This window comes from Aspergillus pseudotamarii (genome assembly GCF_009193445.1).
Source record: "Aspergillus pseudotamarii strain CBS 117625 unplaced genomic scaffold BDV38scaffold_19, whole genome shotgun sequence".
Lineage (NCBI taxonomy): Eukaryota > Fungi > Ascomycota > Eurotiomycetes > Eurotiales > Aspergillaceae > Aspergillus > Aspergillus pseudotamarii.
This window is the reverse complement of record NW_022475033.1, coordinates 56,192-77,290: the sequence shown is the minus strand read 5'-3', so window position 1 is coordinate 77,290 and position 21,099 is coordinate 56,192. Positions and strand designations below refer to the sequence as shown.

The following is a 21,099-nucleotide window of genomic DNA, read 5'->3' as shown; positions in this document are numbered from 1 at the left end:
GGGAAAAAAAAAAAAAAAAAAAAAAAAGGTAGGATTTCCATTGAGTATCATCCCCAAATCCTTCCTCACGTCGGTCTACGACCAGCCAAGAACCATATTTTTGCATTATTGCAGATCAACCGTTACCCATGCTACGTCAGTTGAGATGTTACTCTATTGGCCGATGAGACGGTTAACGAAACAGCCTCCGATGCGGGCGTTTTAGGCCCTACTGTTACCTAGGTAAATGGGAAATGACCCGTCATGGCATCCCGTTGATGGACTCGCATTACCTATGTAGTTTAGTTATTTTAATATAAAAGCAATAAATTTAAATTAAAAGCTAGGGGCGATTGTTTACCTGCAAAATAAGAAAGGAAGACGAGCCCTTGTACTGTCTCCTAGAGTCAAAGATTAGTAGGGTACAATGTGCTTGACTCAGGATAGATCGTTATGAAACAAATGCTAGCTTTAATATATACTACTATTATAAGTGTCTATGTATATCGTTGAGTACACTGTATCTATACAACCATATAACTCCAGGCCAATGAATCCACGAAAGCAGTTAATATATAGTCATGCCTCATATCTCATGTCAACAGGGTATTACTGCACGCCCTTCGGCACCCGACACACGGCACGGGCATCATCTGGCATCGTCGTCCAGAGAACCTGTCGTACCTCCTTTCCCACCTGCTCGATGACGTCCATGGCCCATAAGACATCGAGATGCTCATACTCCTCGATAACCTTCTCGTGAACAACACGCACATGGGGTTCGCGTCCATTGCGGAACCGCCGAAGCAATTTTCTGCCATCAACCAGATTGTCGGCTCCCGCGACCCATAGAGCCATCGGGGGAACCTGGGGTCCGTACCATGCGGTATCACTCCTCGAGGCCCCACCATCGATACCCTTTTCAAAGCGATGATCCTCTTCCGCCTCAAGAATGCCGACCTCGCGTGAGGCCAAGATACATTTTTGTGTGGCGAAGCATTCACGGCCCAACCACCATCGCATTGTCTCGGCACTGACGTAGACTGGAGAGAACTGGAACATACGATCCCGAAGACCACGGTCCCAACGGGTGTCGCTCCAGCCGAAGAGGTACGAGAACACGTAGTAACCTAATGTACCGTAGATCTTCGGATGGAGATATTGGTGGACCGTCATCATGAAGGGAATAAAAGCATGGATGCCGAATACGATGCGAAAGACGTTAGGGGAGATAATCCGCATGAAGCGGAAGTAACTCCTTTTGATCAATGGTCCGGCATACGCAGCTGGAGCCAGAGCACAAAAGACCGATATACGCTCCCCTAGTTCGGGGCGTTGATCTTTCGCCAGTGCCACGAACGTTTGTGTTGTTCCTTGCGAATGACACACAAGACCTAGCTTCTCGAAACTGGTCTCATACAGGACGCGCGACACAAGGGCCGAAAGGTCCAGCACGCCCATGTGCTGGATATTCCACGTCCACATCCGCGGATCCGACGGAGACAACGTTGTGTGCTCCGGAGTAAGTCCACAGCGGTTATTACCCAGCCAGACATCGTACCCAGACTTGCAAAGGTAAAAGGCAAGACTATCCTCGTCGTTGGTGCAGTACGCACCGGCACACTGCAGTAACCCGTGCATGAGAAGAATGGGATATTTGCGATTCGACCGTGAAGAGAGCTCGGGGTCCTTCTTCCCCGTAAACACCCCAGGTCCACGAGGTGCCCTTGCATCAGCAGACAAGGGCATATACTCCTGAGGGTTATAAACATGCCATAGAGTGATTATGAATCCATCCTCCGTCTGTACCCGGAACGTCTCCACGTCAAGTCCGACCCTTCTGGCGTAGTACGCCACGTCGCATATGATCGGATCCTTCCCGCCTTCCAGAGGCGGACACTCATCAGGAACTTCCTCGTCGACTTCCTTCTTCTCCTGCCGACGCTTCCACCTCTGCAAGTTTTTCTGCCTCTCCAGCTCCCGTGTCCGTTCCTCTTCGTAGAAAGCCCGTTGCTCATTGGGATCTTGACCTTGGAGACGGGCCTTGACGTGGGAAACAGCGAGTCGGGTCCTGCATACAAGTGCTCCGACAATCACAGCACCCAAAAATAGCAGCGATAGCAGAAATGACACGCATTGTAGCACCAGACACTTTATGGTAAACACGAAGGAAGGGGCTCCGTACGAAGGTAGCGGCGGGAATAGCGGGTGATCCTGGGAGGGAAAGACGTAGCTCTTGGGCTGTTTCTGTGATACGCCCTGTTCGATAGTGTGCTTTTCATCGTAGGGACTATCGGTCACATTTGGGTCGCTGGTCTTCTTTTCGTTCCCGTCACATGTCCTGTTGAGCTCTTGTAGCTCTAGCCCCGGTTGGACATTCCTGTCTTCTATCGGAGAGATATCGGGATTTATACTGGTAATCGTAGCCGATACAGACATCTTTTCGGAAGGTACTGGACTGTCCGTCGGCTCGCAAGATAGGAGCGGCACTTTGTATACGGAGTCCGGGTCATGCTCTGGAACCGAGCGAATCAGCATGATTGTAGTCGGGAAGTGGTCGTAGCGAGGGAAGACAATGACCACCTCATCGTATCTCCCAGGTGAAACATGAACAGGGGGGGAAAGAAGGATAAGGGGAGAGAGAAGAGAAGAAGTTGATCATTTCCCCCAGTCGGTTGCCCCCATGTTGCCCTTCCTCATCGGGAAAGTCCTAAAAAAAGGGTTCGACACGTGAACGTGGGGAAAGGCGACGTAAGCATTCATGCCTCAGGCAGATATCCAGGTTCCAGTTCTCGGGGTTGTTAAGGGTACGGGAAGGGCCGATGGTAGACACGGTCAACTCCACAGTCCAGCTAGTCAGGGTTCTCTTTTAATTTTTTTTTTTTTTTTTTACACTAACGGTACCCTATAAAACTATGACCGTTAAGCTGTAGCCCCTACGATTTATGACAGGTGACCAAGTAGTGATGGTGGAAAAATAATCTTTGGTTATAAGAGCAGTGCTAGAAGAATATTATACAATTCAAGATATTGGTCGTGATCCGATCATCATACCACGTCTCTCATCACCAAGATAATGATGCAAATAGCCACTCGCTAGGTATAAAGGCAGTATAGATAGTATGGAAGTGAAGAAATAAGGAAAGAAAAAAAAAAAAAAGAAGACGAACACCGAACTAAAACAGGAAAACCCAATTGACAAACGCCAGCTAATACTCTAGGCCTTCTCAACATGCTCCATGTTGCGCTTCATCTGGGCGTCGGCCTCCAAATCAGTGAGGTTGCCAGACAGTTTGCCGGCAGCAACGTCACGAACGTCAGCGTAGCTAACGGATGGGACAAATTCCTTGGAGCGCCAGGCAACAGGAATCTTGGCGTAAAGCTCATCAACCTGCTCCAAGGAAAGACCCTTGGTCTCGTAGATGCAGGTGTAGACGAAAACACCGGCAATGAAGCAGAATCCACCCCAGATGAAGAACACCTTGGACTGCAGGTTGGCGTTGCCCGGGCCGGAGTTGACCATGTAAGGGGTGGCGTATGCGATAGCCCAGTTGAGGAGCCAGTTGGTGGCAGTCGTGATCGAGAGACACTTGGCACGAGCCTTGAGAGGGAAGAGCTCACCGGTCACCACCCATGCGGTGCAACCCCATGAGGAAGCGAAGAAGAAGATGTAGACACAGACGAAGGCGATCAGCACCTTGTTTGCGACATCGGAAGTGGTGGCGGTGCCAACGATGGCGACGATAAGCTGAGACACACACATGCCGACAGCACCGAATAGGAGAAGAGGACGACGACCCCATTTCTCAACCATATAGAGACCGGGGAAGGTGGAGACAACGTTAACAATGTTGGTGATCAAAGTAATGATAAATCCATCCTTGATACCGGAGTGTTCGAAGAAGGTAGTTCCGTAGTAGACTGGGAGATGTTAGTTGGCCTCAAGAGTGGATTGGGTGGGGTGGTAGAAGACATACAGATGAAGTTGACTCCAGCCAGCTGCTGCAGACCCTGAACGGCACAGCCAGTGGCCAGTCGCTTGCCGATACTTCCACGAAGAATGGAGAGGTAGCTCGCATTGCCCACACTGAGTTCATATTCGTGATTGGCCTGGATCTCAGCCAGCTCCTCCACAATAGCGGGATCATTGACATCGATGCGGCGAAGGCGCGCGAGAGCCTTGGCAGCAGCTTCATGCTTGTCCTTTTTAATCAGGAAGCGAGGCGTCTCGGGGAGTAGGATCATGCCGACAACCAGGATGATAGCCCAGGCGAACTGAACAGCGACAGGGATACGGTAGGAGCCAGTATCGTTACGGCCCTTAGTGGAATTGTTCACGATGGCAGCAAGCAGCAATCCAATGGTGATAGCCAGCTGATAGGCACCGACGATGGTACCACGGATCCACTTAGGAGCGGTTTCGGACTGGTACAGAGGGACTGAAGCCTGTTAGCATACTATACTTTTAAGACTTGCTAGGTGGGTCGGTTCATGACATACTGGTTGCAGAGAGCAATCCCACACCTAGGCCCGCAAAAAACCTTCCCGCAACAAATAATGGGATAGCAGTAGCAGCGGTCTGGAGGATGACACCAAAGCAGAAAACAAACGTGTTGATGATCATAGCAAGCCGACGACCGAAGTAATCAGCAATGGGTGCTGCACCCAGAGCACCGAAGAAAGTCCCTGCAGACAGGAGGGAGACAATCATGGAGGACTGAGAGGAGGTCACGTCGGGATAGTTGTCTGACGGGTTAATGTAGCCCGTGGAAAATAGCTTGCGCCAGTAAGGCATGGCAAGGATGCCACTGATGGTACCGGTATCATAACTGTCGGATCCAATCGTTAGTATCTTAGTCTACGAGATGCTTCGATGATGGTACAGAGGGCCAGCTTACCCAAACAGAACACCACCAAAGGCAACAAACAAGCCAATCATGATGGCAGGGGCAGCAGAGCCCGTGGCATCATCCGGCTTCTTCAACATGAGACCCATGGTGAATGTAGACACGGACTGGGGTCAATGTATGGAAAGATTCTTCAGCTGTAGATCAACACGCAAAGGGAAGAACGGAGGGATGACAGGTGGAGAGAAAAATGAGATACACGAATCTCCATGGGGAAGGGGCCATGGCAGAGTTTTTGTACTGCTTCAGACAGGAGGTCGCGATGGCCAATCTTGACCATATCCGGTCAACATGGGGAAAAACTACATGAAGGAGCCGGCCGAAACCAGCGTTATCCCGCATTTACAGCCAATTGAGGGCACGGGATCACCCTAGGATGCGCTGGCGTAGACCGCATGAGGGATTATTTGGTAATTTCGGCCCTAGACCTGGGATATGTGTCTCTCTCCGCGCCACAGCCCCGAGTCTGGAGAAGAGGAACGTTTGACGGCGTGAAAAGTGGAGGAGGCTTGCACGAGGCTAGGGGCCCATGGATACGAATGATTGGTTCAAGGAAAGTAAGCACATGGCCGAGACCCAAGTAAACCACGGACATCGAACGATTCTGGAACTTGGCACGCAGAGTGGATGTCCAAATACGATGGACGGGTTTTTTCCCTCCCCTTCTACGGGATCCTTTCGCCGCACCGTGACGGCAATCCGAGTCACGGGACAAGAAAAGCAGTGGCAATCGAGATAAAAATAAAGAAAGAAAGAAAGAAATCCTTGAGGCGGAGAGAAGCCGAGAACGGGAAGAAGTTGTCATGAAAAAGAAATGCAAAGAATTCGGGGGATGCCGAACGCGGCCAACCCGACCCAGCCCTCGTGACAATCCCGAAATCACACACTTTTCTCGTAATAAGAATATCAATTTGCTTCGGTAACCTATTCAACATCCCGGATTATCTTCTGGTGCATCTGTAACCATACATATGCCAGTGTCTGGACATCTTACTAGATCTTGTCTAAAAGGGAATCATGCACGACCCCATGGCACTCCTGCTCAACTGGAGACCTCCACGACTCCATCCGGGGAAATGGATCTAAAATTCTAAACATGGAGGAGGATAGCCAAGTTGACGAGAATCCGGAGTCTCACCGGTGCCATTTCGGGCAGAGACTGTCGTCTCAACGCACAATGACATTATGTCGGGAGGGAGAGGATGTTAATGTTACATGGTTTAAGCAAATTAGGGCTTTTGCCACTCAGACACTTGCAGCACTAGTCTAGGCTCTAATTGGGGGGCTATTGTAGATCTAGTCGTAGAATCCCCGAGATTTGCCCGCTTCTCGTCGTATAAGTTGCATTTTCTATGGTGAGCCAGCGTTTCGACGATCAGCCCTTAACCCTATACAGTTGGAACCAACGCTTAGGAACAAAACTAAAATCGGGTTTGAGTTTTTTTTGGCTAATATTGACTATCGGGCTGAGCCATGGTTGCTCCTCAAAGGTAAAACATGAACTCCCCTCTCTCACTCCCCACCATAGGAGAAGCACTGAAAGGGTAAAAAAAAAAAAAAGTTAAAAAGAAAAAGGGAAAGTAAAAATATTGTCCACCATGATTCTGGGAAACCTTCTTCAGTTTAGGGCGAACCGTACAAGAGGGACACCAGGTTTATATCTTTAGCGACATGAAAGGGAGGGAAATCACAAAATCCTGCCCCATATTCGACATGCAAGAATGTCAAATCTGAGACCAAAATGATGTATGTTCTCTATATAGGTCTAGACTCCCGATGTTCACCACCCCCTCTACTCCGGTCTTTACCATCGCCAGATCAAGAAGAAATACCATGCAAAGACAATCGTAGCGACATATTTGACAGAGTCTAGAAATTCTCCCCAGATTCCCCAGATTCCCCGGGAAGCAGGGACCCTAGGTTTCCACTTCGCGTTGTCCACGTCATCGTGACCTGAACCGGGGTAAGTATCATCGTACACTTTGGGGTAGCGAGGAGGTGCATTGACGGCACGACTGGCCAAGCCACCCGGTGAGGAAAATGTGGAGCTAGACGTACTAGAACTTGGGGCCTTAGCTGTGTGGACGTGGAGGGTAGGGCGAAATGCAGAGAGGGGAAGAAGTGGTGCGGATGAGTCCACTGCGGGGAAGTAAACCACAAGAATGGCGGCTCGTGCGAGAAGAGCAGCAAGGGTAAGGCCGAATAGCAGGCCGTAGCGGATGAAGATAGATAATTGGTCGGGGAGGAGACATAAGTGGTTTTGCAAAGTAGCGCCAGTACTCATTGAATGAGTCGGCTTCCCGGTGGCAGGGTCAACAGGGTTCCAGAGACTGGTAAGCAGAAAGCCCGGCCGCCGGACCCCCATAGCCCAGGAGAGACTTTTCACCGTGATTTCTTTGGGAGAGCCACTAAATTCGCGATGGGTAACCTCGCAGTAGTCGTGGTCATCCCCGGAGTAGACATGGACAAGATTGGGGCCCGCCTTCGTGACCAAGTCCTTGGAGATAGTTTGCGTGAGAACATTCTGATACTGGTATCCAGCAGCAATTGAGAGGGCATTCCGTTCATCTTCTTCCGGTTCACCATCTGATGGTGGGTAGTGTTCTCGCAGAGGCCCGCAAGGCGTGGCCGGTTTGCGATACAGGGGAACATGAGTCAGGAGAATGGCAGGGAACCCCACAACTTCCGGTTGGAGTCTTTGATGGAGTGTAGGCTGTGAGATATCCACGACCTTGTGGTCAAACACATGGCCTTCACTTTGGTTCTTCATCAGGCGTAATTCTTCCATCTCCGCCTTGCCACGATGAACGTTCATATTATTCAGGAAATCCTCTGCTTCTTTCCAAATACGCTCGTTTGGCGGGTGTCCGTCCCCAGACCCTGTGCTTCCGGTCTCTGGGTCAGGCTGATCCATGGCGCTCAATGATACCGTATCAATCGAAACAAAAGTGTGGTTTCCAATAACATCGACGCGATTACTCTGGCCAAAGTATGTCTGGAACCGATCACGGACGGGTAGTTGAACCCCGGTGCCGAATCCCAAATCGTGATTCCCAGGTAGACTAGCGATCATCCTCCGGCCTCGGGGGTTGCCTGAGTGCGGATCACCCTCGTTCCACTGGTCCGAGAATATCCTCACGAACCGATGATACTCATTCTTCCAGAACGAATCCTTGTATTTCTGATAGCGCTTCTCGGGACTGGAGCTGTGTGAGGTCGCCCACTCTCTTCCCCCATCAAACAAGTCACCGAGAAACAACACCGAGTCCGGGCCTAGATTCCTCTGAATCGATGAAAAGGACCGCCGAAGATATTGATCGGTGAACTTCACAGTCAATGTGGACAGGGGCCATGGCCGACCGGGATAGGTATGAGGATCGACCAACTGAGGGTCTGCGACAAAAGCAACGTGATGTGGTGTTGCATCTCGAGGCTAAGAATAACGCCATCGTATTAGCATCAGATCATCACCACTAGATTGATTGATTATTAGGATACATACCCATTTTTCCCAATTCTCCCAGGCGCACCTCTCCAAACTATCCTGGAACACCGCCCGTTCGCCCCACCAGAGCGTAAAGAACCAGAGAACAGCCAGAGCATTCGTGACTGTGAATATGTGTCTGAATATCCTCCACGCCCGTGCTCTTAGCGCATTACTACCCTGCGAGTTCCCTGTGACGCTGAACCTCGGCGCAATCCAATGAGCTTGTATTTCAGCGACCCATTGTCGTAGCCACGGGGGCAACGTGTCGCGAAGACGGCTGTGGTCATTGGATGAGTCGGCATAATAGTCACGACGGCCTGGACGATAGGCATCCGCGTTCGTGCTATTTGGATATGGATAACTCATGCTTGCTGTGTCAACCCGAACGTGGCCAAAGCGAAGCTGTCTGCGGCATTGCTCCGCCTTTACACGGAAGTGGTGAAAGGTTATCGGCAAGCGGCGTCGGTGGTTCTCATTGGGAGAACAATGACACTCAACGTTTCAAATTTTGAACACAGAGCATCATGGTCAACCGAGGGTGAATTGAACAACACAGGGGGTCTCCTGGCCTGGAGATCTCCACGGACCCGCGGAGGTGGGTCACGTGAAGGCACCGGTGGTTAAGGTTAGAACAAGTCGTGGGTCTAGAAGGCTATTAATAGTATTTTGTTGTCTAGATCTACACAAGCCCGACGAAGTACAGATACTTGGTAATAATATTCCTCGACGGCCAACCTATGATGATATAGCTGGAGACAAAGATAAACACTCGAAGTCGAGCTGGTATGGATACTCCGTACATGATCGACATAAGAATATCAGCAAATCCCCCGAAGCGCAGTATACAGTATTAGGTTATAAAAACAATTACCCCACCCATGACCCAAATGATTTTCCTCGAGACACCAACCCTCCGATCTAGGTATGAAACACGGAAAAGAAAAGGGGGTATGAATAGTACTAAACATGCTTTTTGATCATAAAAGGGAAAGTAACGGGACGGATGATACGATGCCTGGTTAGGTTGAGGTCTTGGGACAACACTCTCCACCTCGCGTACAACCATCACCGCATTCCAAGAGACACGCTCGCGAGTCTTCTTCCCGCAGACTGGAGGGACCGTTACTAGAATAGGATGAAGCAGCTTGGTTGTCTTCAACGTCACTTCCCGGTGCGAATTCGGGCTGAATCGTGGTTGAATGAATGCCGTAGGCATGGAGGCATCTTCGCACTTGTCGCGCCAAGCGCATATACCTCTCTGAACCCTCCCCTTTGATCTCCGTATCCACTTGAATGTGAATCGAGGCAACATGCTTCGTGTCGCTCAGTTGCCAAACGTGTAAATCGTGGGAGCTGATGATACCAGGAAGTCTCTCGATGTCTTCCTTAATATGGTCAATGCTCATGCCGGGGGGAACAGCCTGTAAGAGAATTCTCGATGCGGCTTTGCAAAGCGGAATGGCCGAGGCGAGAATGATCACCGTAATCACCAACGAAATGCCAGGGTCAACGTAAAACCTCCACTCATAGTCGGTCAACCAAATAACCAGGGCAGAAGCTATGACACCAACGTTGCCCAGAGCATCGCCCATGACATGGAGAAAGACGCCCCGCATGTTGAGATCATGTCCATGTCCATGGCCGTGACCATGGCCGTGACCGTGCTTGGAGTCCTTCGACTTGGGCTGCGCATGGTTATGGAATTTATGAATGTCGTCGTCCACCGTAGCATTTGGTAGAAGGGATGTATTTGCTTCGTCGGTGTACTTGCCCGCTCGGTCTTTGTGGCTAAGGAGTGCAGATCGCTCCGAGGTTTCAGCGACGTTTGTTTGGTCGCTGTCCGACTCAGACTGCTCCTCATCAACATAGCGGCTGCGACCGATAATTTCCTGTCTCATAGTAGCCGGGTGTACCTGGATGTCTTCCACGTTATTGCTGTATCTAGGAGACCCGCGATGTTGGCTATCAAGAGTTCGGCGTCTTCGAGCATCGGGAGAAGAGAGTGTGCACTCGTCCTGCATTGATTAGGTTAAGGGCTTATCATTGATGGCACGGTTGCGCAGGATTGTACGTACTGTGATCGCCCGCACGGGGTCACTCTCGCCATGGGAAACATAGCCTTGCTCAGCGGCATCCACATCCTCAACACCATGGACTTCACCATGACTATGGCCGTGGCCGTGGCCGTGGGAGTGATCGTGAAACAACAGAAGTCCCAAGATGTTGGACAAAAGACCAAAGCAACCGACAATGCAAACGAGCTTCGGGTTTTGCACCTCCTGGGGTTCCACCAGGCGTTGTATAGCTTCTAGGAAGATCGACATGCATAAAGCAACAAGGAAGACACCGTTGACCAAGGCTCCGAGGGTTTCTGCACGTTGCCACTATAGTACAAAGGTCATGGTCAGCTTGTACTCCGCCCCCACCCGCAAGAACAAAGAGACATGGGAGCCTACCCCGTAAGTGTACATCTTGGAAGTGGTAGAATTGGTCTCCTGGTTGGCGACTTTAACCGCCCATAAACCAACACACAAGGACAGGACATCATTAAGCTTTACAGACGCAGTTAGCCTTTAGCCAGTGTCGGTCATTCAATCTCCAGGCGGTACATACCATATGAAACGAATCAGCAACAAGGGCGAGCGAGTGGACGGCATAGCCTGCGTGGTGTGAGATAGAGAACGAGACAAGCCCGGTCCATAGATACTAACCAACTATCAACTCTAAGAGAAAGAATGCAGAGTCAATGACCAACAGGATCATAATCCTGTTGGTTTTGGAGAGGCCCATGATGGAGAGATTGGCGGCGCGCTTGGTGGCGCGGGTCCGCGAAAAGAGAAGGACGACAAACCGATCCCTAGGGGCGCAAACAAAACGGATTCCAAGTGTTTTGTCTAGAGAATATGCACAAGGGGCAAGAAGAAGAGATTTATATGAGCGACAGGCAAGCGAGATGAAAGGGTGGGAACGCAGGGAAAAAACAGAAAGAAAAAAGGACTATATCAGTAGCATCATCGCTAGTAGTGACTACCCCGTCTAGTTCATAACTGGTGTCTGGAAAAACCGCATCCAGGCGGTTTTCTCCGATTCCGGGCCGATAAGTGGCGTCATGCTCACTGATCGTGGCCTCAGGCAGCATCAGAACACCCGTGCAGCTCTCATCGTAAACAAACAAGATCGTGATCAACCCCCTCCATCACTATTCTTGAGGTATATCAACATGGGTTTTTAACCCGTGATGGGAGTGAATATTATTTCTAATTCCGGCTAGATCCATCGACAGGACGGAACGATGCTATCCCATCCGAGCATCCACTTCATGACAGCGATGATCCGTGTTGAACCCCACCTCCGGTAGGGCGAACCGGCAAATATCTCAGCCTTCATTTACCGGAGAACTGAATTGGAGCTGTGGGGGAGTTATCGAGGGAATGCCCCAAGCTGGCCATACGTGAACGTAGATCAGAGCTATTTGGGAGGGAATCTCCAAGTCATTGCAAGATGACAATACGTCTCTAGTGCTAGCTGATAAGCACATGGGTTACTACTATAGGTATGTATATGTCTCGATCAGACACGTCCAACCGGCGAAAATCTGGCATTGCAGCTCTGGCACTAATGCAAGCTTAAGGCCAACGTCGTCACATGATCGGTAATATCCTAGTAAGTATCCCGTAGCGAGATGAAGCACTAACCGAACGGAGGTCTCACCAATATTGACTAGTAGCCTTAGTGTTATGCAGATTTTGGATTCTCCTCGGCACTCGTACTTCGAGATACTAGTATCCGAAACAGCACAGTGAAACCCTATGTAAAAGGGTCACATGATGTGTCGGCGAGCAAATAACACTATGTGACATGTATGTTTGAGCCCGCGATCTTGCAAAAGCTCTGCCTCTCGATAAGAACGCGCGTATACTGCTTTAGATGGCATTGGTTTCAACCACGGATGGTGAAGAATGTGATATTCCTGCTCGAGATAGACAGAGAAAGAAAGAAAGAAAGAAACTAAAAAAGTGGTACAATAAAGAGGTGAGAGTATGATCTAAACTGCAGCCATACACAGATAACCCTTCAGCATATTCGACTCTGCCAACATTCCTGACCCCGATGACTACGAGCCTTCCATTTCTTTCCGGCCGTAAACCAAATAGTACCGGGAGTAGATATGTAGCTTCCGATCTAATAGTTCTCGTCGAACCCCTACTAAAAGCATCTGAATCTGATCAACGCTCCATCCCAGGAATCGAGTGAACAGCGCCAATGAGTACGCGTCGAGAGCCTCCAGCATATTCGCTTGCTGGTACCGCCCCAGCTCCTTCAGCTTGGGGTCTTTGGCCCATGGCGAAAAAGGCACCTGGAGAAGTCAGCGATACTCAACCCCCCCCCTGTCATCAACAAGCGACCAACCTTGAATATCTCCTCTGTCACCTCTGTGAAGCCAGCCTCAATCATCCATTGCTTGTACTTTTTCGCCGCTCCCATCTCCTTGCCAAACTTTCCACTCGCCTCTATCAACATGTCCCGCCATTCAGAGAGATTCGGCGCTTTCGAAATACTATCGTCATCGGAAAAGATGTCGACGGTGGGTTCCATCATTTCAAACCAGCCACCGGGAACGAGGTTCTGATGCGCTTGGCGAAAGAGATGCGGGAAATTCTTGACGGATCCCTCAACGCTCCGAGCATGGATGAAATCAAATGGTTGGGTGAAGTTCCACGGGAGTTCGAAGTCGTCGATCTCAAAGACACAATTCGGTGGCACCCTGATGCAATTATACTCAACGGCCCATCCCAATTTCTATATTAGATGTCAATCAAGGTCATACCATGAAGGTTGAATCGGGCTCAGGTCCGTCCCTAGTACCAATCAGCGGCGAAGATAGATGGTGGGTGTTAGCTGTTCTAACCGATGACCTGCGCCTCCGGGTACTGGCTGTATATTGTCAGTGGCGTACTTTAAACATGTTTAGCGTCCGTCGTACTCAGCCATGTCAATCGCCCACAAGCCCGTCCCCGTTCCTAAATCTAGGATTCTTCTTGGGTGATCTGATATTGGAGATTGATATAATGCGCCTCCCAGCACGAGACTACATATGTGGTGACCCTTGGAGAAGTGAGAGAAGTAACTGGCAGAGGGAGACGAAGTATGGAAATACCAGATCTAATCGATCTTGTTCTCGTTCATCATTTGGCTGTGCGATTTCAATCAGCCATGGCCAGTCAATTGATAATAGTGGGAGTTTACAATGACATATTCTCCTTGTCGATATGCATGATACCGCCGTCCATTCTATCGGGCTATGTTAGTTGTTAAAGATGACTGACGGCCATTAAGAATCAGACCTCGTATCTGAAGGAGGAAGCGTCAGATTTAACTTTAAGAGCCTAAACCAAAGTACCCACTGATAATTTAAGATACTGGACGATAACGATGTCGTCGAACTGCCGGTTCTGATGAGTTAAATTCGGTTAGTGAGACGAGTCAGCGACCACGGAAACCCTAAGCGATACGTACGCGCTAGAGTAATCCTCATCGCTATAGAGATCCGAGTCGGCCTGAACGCAGAATCAAAATCACTTCAATAGAGTCCTAAGATTTACCTTCTCCAATCTTTGGAACACTAACCTCTGGATCGATGGGTGGATCGGCATTCGGTTGTGAGGAGCACATGGTGTGTGTTTAATGGAATCAATATGACGGATCACAAATGGACCAAGAGGGTCCCTGATCGCTTATAAGCCATGTGGACTATTCCGTGACAAAAGGCAAACACATGGGACACAAGGATTCAGCAAAGGAAAAACCACTGGCGAAGCCCCTGTCCCGAGATATAATACCGCCAACTATCGGTTGCATGATTGGATTCTTGGGGGGAAGGTGACGGATCATAGCGCTGCACTAATGAGCCAAGAGCCACCTTTCAACGGCAAGTGTTTCAATAAATGGAGCGTTCTCCGAGGGATCGGCTGCTCCGACAGGTCAGCCATTATTTAGACGGTGGAGATACCTGCAGTACCGTTTTAATATGGGGGCGGGGGTGAAATACTATCGGTGGATGGTGCATCCTTCGGTATTGATGGAAGATAAAGAAAAAGAGAGATCTGTGCAAGTAATAAAGTAGCCCTGGACATGTCTCCGATCGTCCAATTTTTGCTTTTTTTTTTCCCTTTCTCTCTTTTTGTCCTTCGCGCTGACGTCGTGCGAGATCGAAACATGTTTCAGTTCCTTTTTCAACCCTGGATCATCGCCTTAGCAGGGATAGGCTATTTGGTTTCTCTGGCTGTGTATCGATTATGGCTGTCCCCATTGGCCAAGTTCCCTGGCCCTAAGCTGGCTGCGCTTACATTATGGTATGAATTGTACTACGATATTTACTGCGAAGGACAGTATACATTTCAAATCATTCGGATGCATGAAAAATATGGTACTACTCATAGCAAGCCATCGGTTCGACAAAATGTAAAGACACAAGGCTAATGGAATCTTAATCCTAGGTCCCATCGTGCGCATCAGCCCCTGGGAACTCCATATCAGCGACCCCGAGTATTACGAAGTGTTATATTCTCGAGACAGCCCGCGGAATAAATATGAATACTATACCCGGCAATTTGGGCTTACCAAGACGGCAATGGCGACAGTGGACCATTATCACCACCGCCTCCTGCGCTCCAACATGAACCCTTATTTTGCGATGACCCGGATACGAAAGCTCGAACCTCTGATCCAGGCGTTGGTGGACAAGCTATGCGACCGCCTAAGGGAATTCAGGGGCACGGGAACCCCAGTATCGCTTCAGTACCCATTTACCTGTTTCGCAACTGATGTTGTGACTGATTATACTATGGGCGCTGGGTTTCACTACCTCGATGAACCGGACTTCGTTCCCCGATGGAGCAGGACGTTGAGTGGAGTTGCGAAATCGGGTGTCTATATCAAGCCCTTCCCGTGGCTTATTAAGGTATTCAATGCTCTCCCCGAACGTTGGTTGTCCTGGTTAAATCCCGAGATGGACTTGACATTCCATTTTCAACGTCGATGCCGTGAGGTCATAACGTCCATTATGGAGGAGCAAGATGCCAACGGATATGACAAGGTTAAGAGTCAATTTAGTCATCCTACTTTCTTTCACGACGTGTTGAATAGCAATCTTCCTCCAGAAGAGAAATCTCCGGAGCGTTTATGGCAGGAAGTTCAGGTAGTGGTCGGCGCAGGTGCTGAGACTACCGGCAAAGCTTTGACTTGGACGATGTTCTACCTTCTTCACAACCCAGACAAGCTGCAGAAACTGAGAGATGAGCTTAACCAGCTGGATCCTGATCGGAGGGCGACTCTATTGGACTTTGAAAAAATGCCTTATCTGGTATGCCCTAGTTCAAGTATCTGAGTTGGGGATTGCAGTCGATTAACCATCTGACACGTAGACATCAGTCATCCTTGAAGGATTGAGGTATGTCTCCTTTGTTGTCGCAGATGCCAGAGATGTGTGTTTATTTACTAATACATCAATACAGGCTTTCGTACGGCCTCAGTACACGATTGCAAAGAGTTGCTCCCGATAGAGCCCTACAGTTTAGAGAATGGTCTATACCCGCCGGGGTAAGTTGGTAGATCGCTATGTTAACTTGCTGGACAACTTCATGCTTACCAAACAGACTCCCGTTGGAATGTCAAGCACGTTGATGCACCACGATGAGCGCATATTCCCCGACTCACATAAATTCATTCCCGAGCGTTGGCTGGACCTGGAACAGCGGAAATATTTGGAAAGGTATATGGTGGCGTTCACCAAAGGATCAAGACAATGCATTGGCATGAAGTAAGCTTCCTTTCACTCACGGTTCATTCTTCATACTAATGCTTAAATAGTCTCGCGCGGTCCGAAATTCTCCTCGCCCTTCCGAAAGTCCTCCGAGAACTAGATTTCGAGTTGTATGAAACTACACTGGAGGATGTGACGCTTGCACATGATATGTTCCTACCCTTCCCGAAGATGGATAGCAAGGGAGTGCGCGTCTTAGTAAAATAGTGGGTGTATAAAGGATTTTTAAAAAGATGTATATATCATTGTACGTTCGTGTCAACAGCTTAAAATTAGGGTGCGGGTTGGTTTCCAGGGAGATTAGAGTCTGCGGTGACGCCGGATCATAATCAACCAGAACCCGTTTTGAGGATGATGGTTTTCTTTGATGTTTTGAAAAGGACTGGTTATACCAGGGATATAATCATTTGTCTATTTGGAGGATTGTGCAACGTTGAATTTGTGAGCACGCGTTCTTCCATAGCAAATATATATATATATTTTCAATACATATTCTAAAGTTTGGTAGGGAAAGTTCAGTGATGAGAGTTTATCCTATAATTTTAGTGAGATATATTTTTTATAGTTCTATTAGTCTCAATTAATGTCTGTCCGATAACTTGTGCAGGCCTAAAGGCACCAAAGTGAAAAAGTTGGCCCCTATAACATTTCAATTTAGACTTGGGATGGCAAATGCATTGCTAGCAACTTGACCTGCAAACTTGTTGATTGATATATTAAGAAAATGAACAGTCCTTCAACAAATCCTCGATGGTCTAACGGTCATGATTTCCGCTTGTCATCTCAAACGAGAACAAGCGCGGGAGACCTGGGTTCGACTCCCAGTCGGGGAGATTTCTTTTTTATTAAATTTTTATTTGCCTAGATCACACATTTCTCGTATCGCTCCTATTTTTCGTTCTTCGCTCTTTTTCTCTTCTTCCTTAATAACCTACACAAGTATTTAACTAAAATCGAAGTGTTGGGCATGAAACACTCCCACATCTCGCAAAAGCATAGCTATACAAGATCTCAAGTAAATCAAAGTCCTGTCAGGGTCACTCACACGTACTACGATCCACCAAGTGCCTTTGTTACCTGTAGATACAGTATGATCTATTTGACGAAGCAGCTCGGACATTGGTGCCGAAGACTTTAGGGCCCGAGCTAACGGGTCATCCTCTTCGGACCCTCTATAGATCTTTTCAATCCCACTTGGTAGAGTAGACCAACGATAACACCCGACGGTCATCAATGTTGGTGGTGCCCATTATGTTTATGGTGTGGGAGAGTACAAGCTCATTCACCAAGCATCTGGTGTAGCCGGACCGTGGAAGCAGATCGGAAGTGTCCTGGACAACGACAGCAGTCCTTAGGAAGGAATGGCTTTTGTTCTAGACGAGCTGTGGCTACGAATGAACGGCTGTTGCGACATAGGAAGACACCGTTGCTGGTAAACCCTAATGAATGAGATTTGAGTGAGCAAACGTAATATGTTGCTGCTTTTAAAGGTTGAAAAACTTCAACAGAAACAGATATACAATGTTTTGTAAGGAAAGGGACTGCTTCACCTGCAACCTGCAATACTTCTTTTAAACCTGAAACAAATCCAAACAGGGTACGTATATCTGAGTCCACTGGTTTTTCTGAAGAAGGCCTGTTGCACCCAAACTATCCCTACAAGAATCTATGCGAATCTCCTCAACTTATGCCGTCATACAAGGCGTCTTTAGTCTCAACTCCTGCCTCTTGCGTACTTTAACTCCGATACTAGTAGGCAGACCGAAAATGAAGATATCGGAGAATGATAGCTGCTAAGTTAGAGAGCTAAAGAGACTTTCTGCTGCACCCAACACACCAATGGGATTAATGATCTTCTTTACTACTATGCTCATAGTAAGTTCAGCGTGCAGTCAGGGTGGCGTTTTTTCTCGAGCATAAGAGCTACGCCGCCCCGTCATTGATCTGAACTTGATCCTTGCACTGTATAGTACCTTGTGGATTTCTTTTTCATTTGTTGTATGTCCTTCTAGTAGATAAAGGCTGTCACAATGCCTCTACCAACGTTCAGCAGTATCCTTCTGGGGCTGGCCCTTTTGTATTTTGCAAAGTTAGTGCTACTTCGCAAGAGGGCGTCTGCACCACTTCCTCCAGGCCCGAAGCCAAAGCCGATACTTGGAAGCCTGCGGGATCTGCCACGACCTGGACAGCAGGAGTGGATTCACTGGTTGAAGTTCAAGGAGTTCTATAGTATGTTATCATTGTGGCTTAGGGCACGGTCGTAATCTGGTAAATGTTATCGCCAGGTCCGATCAGTTCGATCTCATGGAAAAGCGCTCCGCTATATACTCATCTCGACCTAGAATGGTCTTTGCTGGGGAGATGTGAATATACACCAAGTTACACATAGTCTAGATAACTATAGATATAGTAACATAAGGTAGGGTGGGCCGGGAAAATGTGTTAATTATGCAGGGATACTCCGATCGCTTCCGCTCCCATCGCAAAGCGATGCATCGCGCTCTGGGTACTAAGCGTACAAGCTAATAGACACTGGACTGTATCATCGTTATAGTGCTTCTTCTTAGCAATGGAATTATACCCCGCAGTCCAGCGCAAAGCCCCAGAGGGGATCGATCGTGTCCTCGACCCGAACAAGCTTCCTAAATTCGACGATCGTAACAAACTCCCATATATTGATGCCATGGTCAAGGAAACCCTTAGATGGCATCCCATTGGCCCGATGGGCGTTCCGCACTTGGTCACCGAGGATGATATTTATGAAGGATATCTCATCCTTAAGGGCGCGTTAATCCTGCCAAACATCTGGTACATTGAGCTTTCCCAGGACGCCGAGTTTCACCCATTCCAATACATATTTAACCATCATAGGCGGTTTACCCATGACCCCAATGCCTATTGCGACCCCGAGGCATCCATACCTGAGCGCTTTCTGGGCGACAATCCTGAGCTCGATCCGCATACCATTGCGTTCGGTTTTGGCAGACGCATCTGTTCGGGCCGACTCCTAGCAGATTCTACCGTCTTCCTGCGCATCGCGTAGTCCCTGACAGTATTTAATTTCTCCAAACCCGAGGGGGAAGACGACCTACACGCTGAGTTTCTCCCGGTGTTCTTAGCCACCCGGTACCATATCGTCTCAATGTCTCCCCGCGGAGCGCTGCCCACGAAACACTGATCCATTCAGTGGAGGTGGAACACCCGTGGGAAGAGAGCCACACCAAAGAGCTCGAGAAGGTCGAATTTTAGTGTTAAGACAATGTGCTTTTCGAATGGCATTTATATGTGTCTGATGAGTCTCATAATGACTGGTAAAGTTCCAGGTAAAGGAAAATTTTATAGACCTTCCACATATTATACTGAAGTGGTCCGAGTACGCCGAATTATTGAAACTGGCCAAAATCACATCAGTTTCATTAACATCCTGCTTAGCATGGAACATGGACTGGCCCTTGGTCACCTCACGGGTGCACCATGCAGAGACTTGTTGGCTTCGATGGACTATTTTTACAGCGAAATTAATGGCGTATCTTGGTATAGAGAAAGAGAGTAAGGAACTAAAATGTAACATAGGCGTGCACTGGAAAGATTTCCGGAAAACACGTTTGTACCACTCCATACATCGTACTTATACAAGGCTATGACTTAACCTCAAGAAACAGCCAAATGGTAAATCAATTATTATTGCCAAAACCACAGAAGAGATCTTGGAAAGTGTAGTGTGAGACTGGACCATTAGATCCAAGACATACTGGAGTATAGATTTCACCACAAGGCTGTAAAACAGATAGGGAGATGGTGATTCCGATTCCTCTACATCGTTTTCATTCCGCATACAATCGGTATACTATCGTGCTTCAGATAGTCTCGCCGATAACCGCACTACATGATCCAATTTAACGTCCGAGTCAGCATGTAGTTGATATTTTGAAGATTGGGGTCGATGCTATACCGACAAAATAGGAATGAGAATCGAATCACAAATCCCTGTATTTTAAATCGGGTGTTCGTTGTTGCTAAAAGGCATAGTGTGGGGTGGTTCCCACGAGTAGTCGGATTTTACACCATACGCCTGCCTTCCCATTTCCTAGTAGTCGTCGGTCTTCCCACCCGTATTCCAATGGCTTCTAGCCCGTGGTCGGGAGGTATGTAGAGTATTCTGACGGGGATAATCTAACGAAACAAAGCAGCCCATCCCAATATGAATTCGCCGAGAATGAGCGGAGCAAATCCAATATGGAGACTTGTAGTACACGATGCGATTTTACCAGCGGGGATCTATAAAACACTGAGTAGGTGTCAAGTCGGGGTTTTTCAGATACTCCGGCTTCAATAACAAAAGTCGGTAATGGATAGACTCCTGTGAGAAGCTCATCAGCTGGGCTCACAGTGGTGACCATAGCTAAGGGAGGTCCTGAAGTGAAGATGGCTACGTTGGCAGCAGCTTCTGTTATATCTGGTTGTGACAGGCATCTTCGCGTTTGTATAGAGCGTTATTGACAAGGAATGCATCGACTTGGCCCCGAAAGATTTGCTGACGTGTCGTGATATCTGTAGAGAGAACTCGCTCTGATATTGATCTTCCACGGGTAATGAACCGTCTGCTGGCGAATGTGACGCATCCGGTAACTGACAGGGCCTGGAATGTGTGATAGCATTAAATGCTGGTCAGATAGGAGTGCTATCATTAAGTTTATCACCGAAAGATGTCTGTGTAAAAGGATATTTACAATTTGGCAATTCGCGAAAGCTGGATATTTCACTCGTAGTGCGCTTCTTCTGATACCGAAGGTCAACCTTGTATTGTTCACACATAAGCGACACGTACTCTTCGGAGTCCGGTATTTTGTATATAGAAATTGGGATTAAGGTGCAAGCAGAGAGCAACTATCACAAGAGAGATG

At 48.4% G+C, this 21,099-nt stretch overlaps 7 protein-coding genes and 1 non-coding gene across 8 annotated transcripts; 3 read left to right on the top strand and 5 right to left on the bottom strand.

The window, feature by feature from the left end:
* Nucleotides 1–434: 434 nt before the first annotated feature.
* On the bottom strand, nucleotides 435–2,630 carry BDV38DRAFT_243667 (putative ab-hydrolase associated lipase). Its single transcript, XM_032054243.1, has one exon. The coding sequence runs from the start codon at nucleotides 2,515–2,517 to the stop codon at nucleotides 589–591; it is 1,929 nt and encodes a 642-aa protein (XP_031914796.1). The 5' UTR covers nucleotides 2,518–2,630; the 3' UTR covers nucleotides 435–588.
* A 566-nt stretch (nucleotides 2,631–3,196) lies between these two features.
* Nucleotides 3,197–4,975, bottom strand: BDV38DRAFT_270275 (sugar porter family MFS transporter; the record flags this gene model as incomplete). Its single annotated transcript, XM_032057123.1, has 4 exons — nucleotides 3,197–3,900; nucleotides 3,957–4,418; nucleotides 4,480–4,808; nucleotides 4,878–4,975. 4 exons carry the CDS (start codon nucleotides 4,973–4,975, stop codon nucleotides 3,197–3,199), a joined length of 1,593 nt encoding a protein of 530 aa, XP_031914795.1.
* Nucleotides 4,976–6,190: 1,215 nt separating this feature from the next.
* Nucleotides 6,191–9,065, bottom strand: BDV38DRAFT_58915 (putative manganese ion homeostasis (Fr)). The gene is made up of 2 exons (XM_032063596.1): nucleotides 8,389–9,065; nucleotides 6,191–8,319 (listed from the first exon to the last, which is right to left on the bottom strand). Exons 1-2 carry the CDS (start codon nucleotides 8,737–8,739, stop codon nucleotides 6,691–6,693), a joined length of 1,980 nt encoding a protein of 659 aa, XP_031914794.1. The 5' UTR covers nucleotides 8,740–9,065; the 3' UTR covers nucleotides 6,191–6,690.
* A 327-nt stretch (nucleotides 9,066–9,392) lies between these two features.
* Nucleotides 9,393–11,163, bottom strand: BDV38DRAFT_270273 (cation diffusion facilitator family transporter; the record flags this gene model as incomplete). The annotated part of the gene is made up of 5 exons (XM_032057122.1): nucleotides 9,393–10,388; nucleotides 10,449–10,757; nucleotides 10,830–10,925; nucleotides 10,987–11,033; nucleotides 11,085–11,163. The coding sequence occupies 5 exons, from the start codon at nucleotides 11,161–11,163 to the stop codon at nucleotides 9,393–9,395; spliced, it is 1,527 nt and encodes a 508-aa protein (XP_031914793.1).
* Nucleotides 11,164–11,886: 723 nt separating this feature from the next.
* Nucleotides 11,887–14,136, bottom strand: BDV38DRAFT_243641 (class I SAM-dependent methyltransferase). Its single transcript, XM_032054242.1, has 13 exons — nucleotides 14,002–14,136; nucleotides 13,891–13,931; nucleotides 13,779–13,826; nucleotides 13,719–13,725; nucleotides 13,621–13,665; nucleotides 13,532–13,567; nucleotides 13,358–13,479; nucleotides 13,283–13,308; nucleotides 13,202–13,232; nucleotides 12,784–13,138; nucleotides 12,107–12,730; nucleotides 11,996–12,036; nucleotides 11,887–11,917 (listed from the first exon to the last, which is right to left on the bottom strand). Exons 1-11 carry the CDS (start codon nucleotides 14,044–14,046, stop codon nucleotides 12,488–12,490), a joined length of 999 nt encoding a protein of 332 aa, XP_031914792.1. The 5' UTR covers nucleotides 14,047–14,136; the 3' UTR covers nucleotides 11,887–11,917; nucleotides 11,996–12,036; nucleotides 12,107–12,487.
* Nucleotides 14,137–14,589: 453 nt separating this feature from the next.
* Nucleotides 14,590–16,402, top strand: BDV38DRAFT_270271 (cytochrome P450; the record flags this gene model as incomplete). Its single annotated transcript, XM_032057121.1, has 5 exons — nucleotides 14,590–14,800; nucleotides 14,871–15,736; nucleotides 15,847–15,972; nucleotides 16,029–16,192; nucleotides 16,243–16,402. 5 exons carry the CDS (start codon nucleotides 14,590–14,592, stop codon nucleotides 16,400–16,402), a joined length of 1,527 nt encoding a protein of 508 aa, XP_031914791.1.
* Nucleotides 16,403–16,939: 537 nt separating this feature from the next.
* On the top strand, nucleotides 16,940–17,028 carry BDV38DRAFT_t110. The gene has a single exon. It is a non-coding gene; the product is annotated as a tRNA-Asp (tRNA).
* Nucleotides 17,029–18,764: 1,736 nt separating this feature from the next.
* Nucleotides 18,765–19,238, top strand: BDV38DRAFT_281656 (cytochrome P450; the record flags this gene model as incomplete). Its single annotated transcript, XM_032059608.1, has 1 exon — nucleotides 18,765–19,238. The coding sequence occupies one exon, from the start codon at nucleotides 18,765–18,767 to the stop codon at nucleotides 19,236–19,238; it is 474 nt and encodes a 157-aa protein (XP_031914790.1).
* Between the last annotated feature and the right edge of the window lie 1,861 nt (nucleotides 19,239–21,099).

Coding starts and splice junctions, on each gene's coding strand:
- BDV38DRAFT_58915 (XM_032063596.1), bottom strand. CDS start 8,739: ATGAGTTATCCATATCCAAATAGCACGAACGCGGATGCCTATCGTCCA. Junction 8,320..8,388: donor GGGAGAATTGGGAAAAATGG/GTATGTATCCTA, acceptor CGTTATTCTTAG/CCTCGAGATGCAACACCACA.
- BDV38DRAFT_243641 (XM_032054242.1), bottom strand. CDS start 14,046: ATGTGCTCCTCACAACCGAATGCCGATCCACCCATCGATCCAGAG. Junction 13,568..13,620: donor GACAAGGAGAATATGTCATT/GTAAACTCCCAC, acceptor GAAATCGCACAG/CCAAATGATGAACGAGAACA. Junction 13,233..13,282: donor CCCGGAGGCGCAGGTCATCG/GTTAGAACAGCT, acceptor GATTGGTACTAG/GGACGGACCTGAGCCCGATT.
- BDV38DRAFT_243667 (XM_032054243.1), bottom strand. CDS start 2,517: ATGCTGATTCGCTCGGTTCCAGAGCATGACCCGGACTCCGTATACAAA.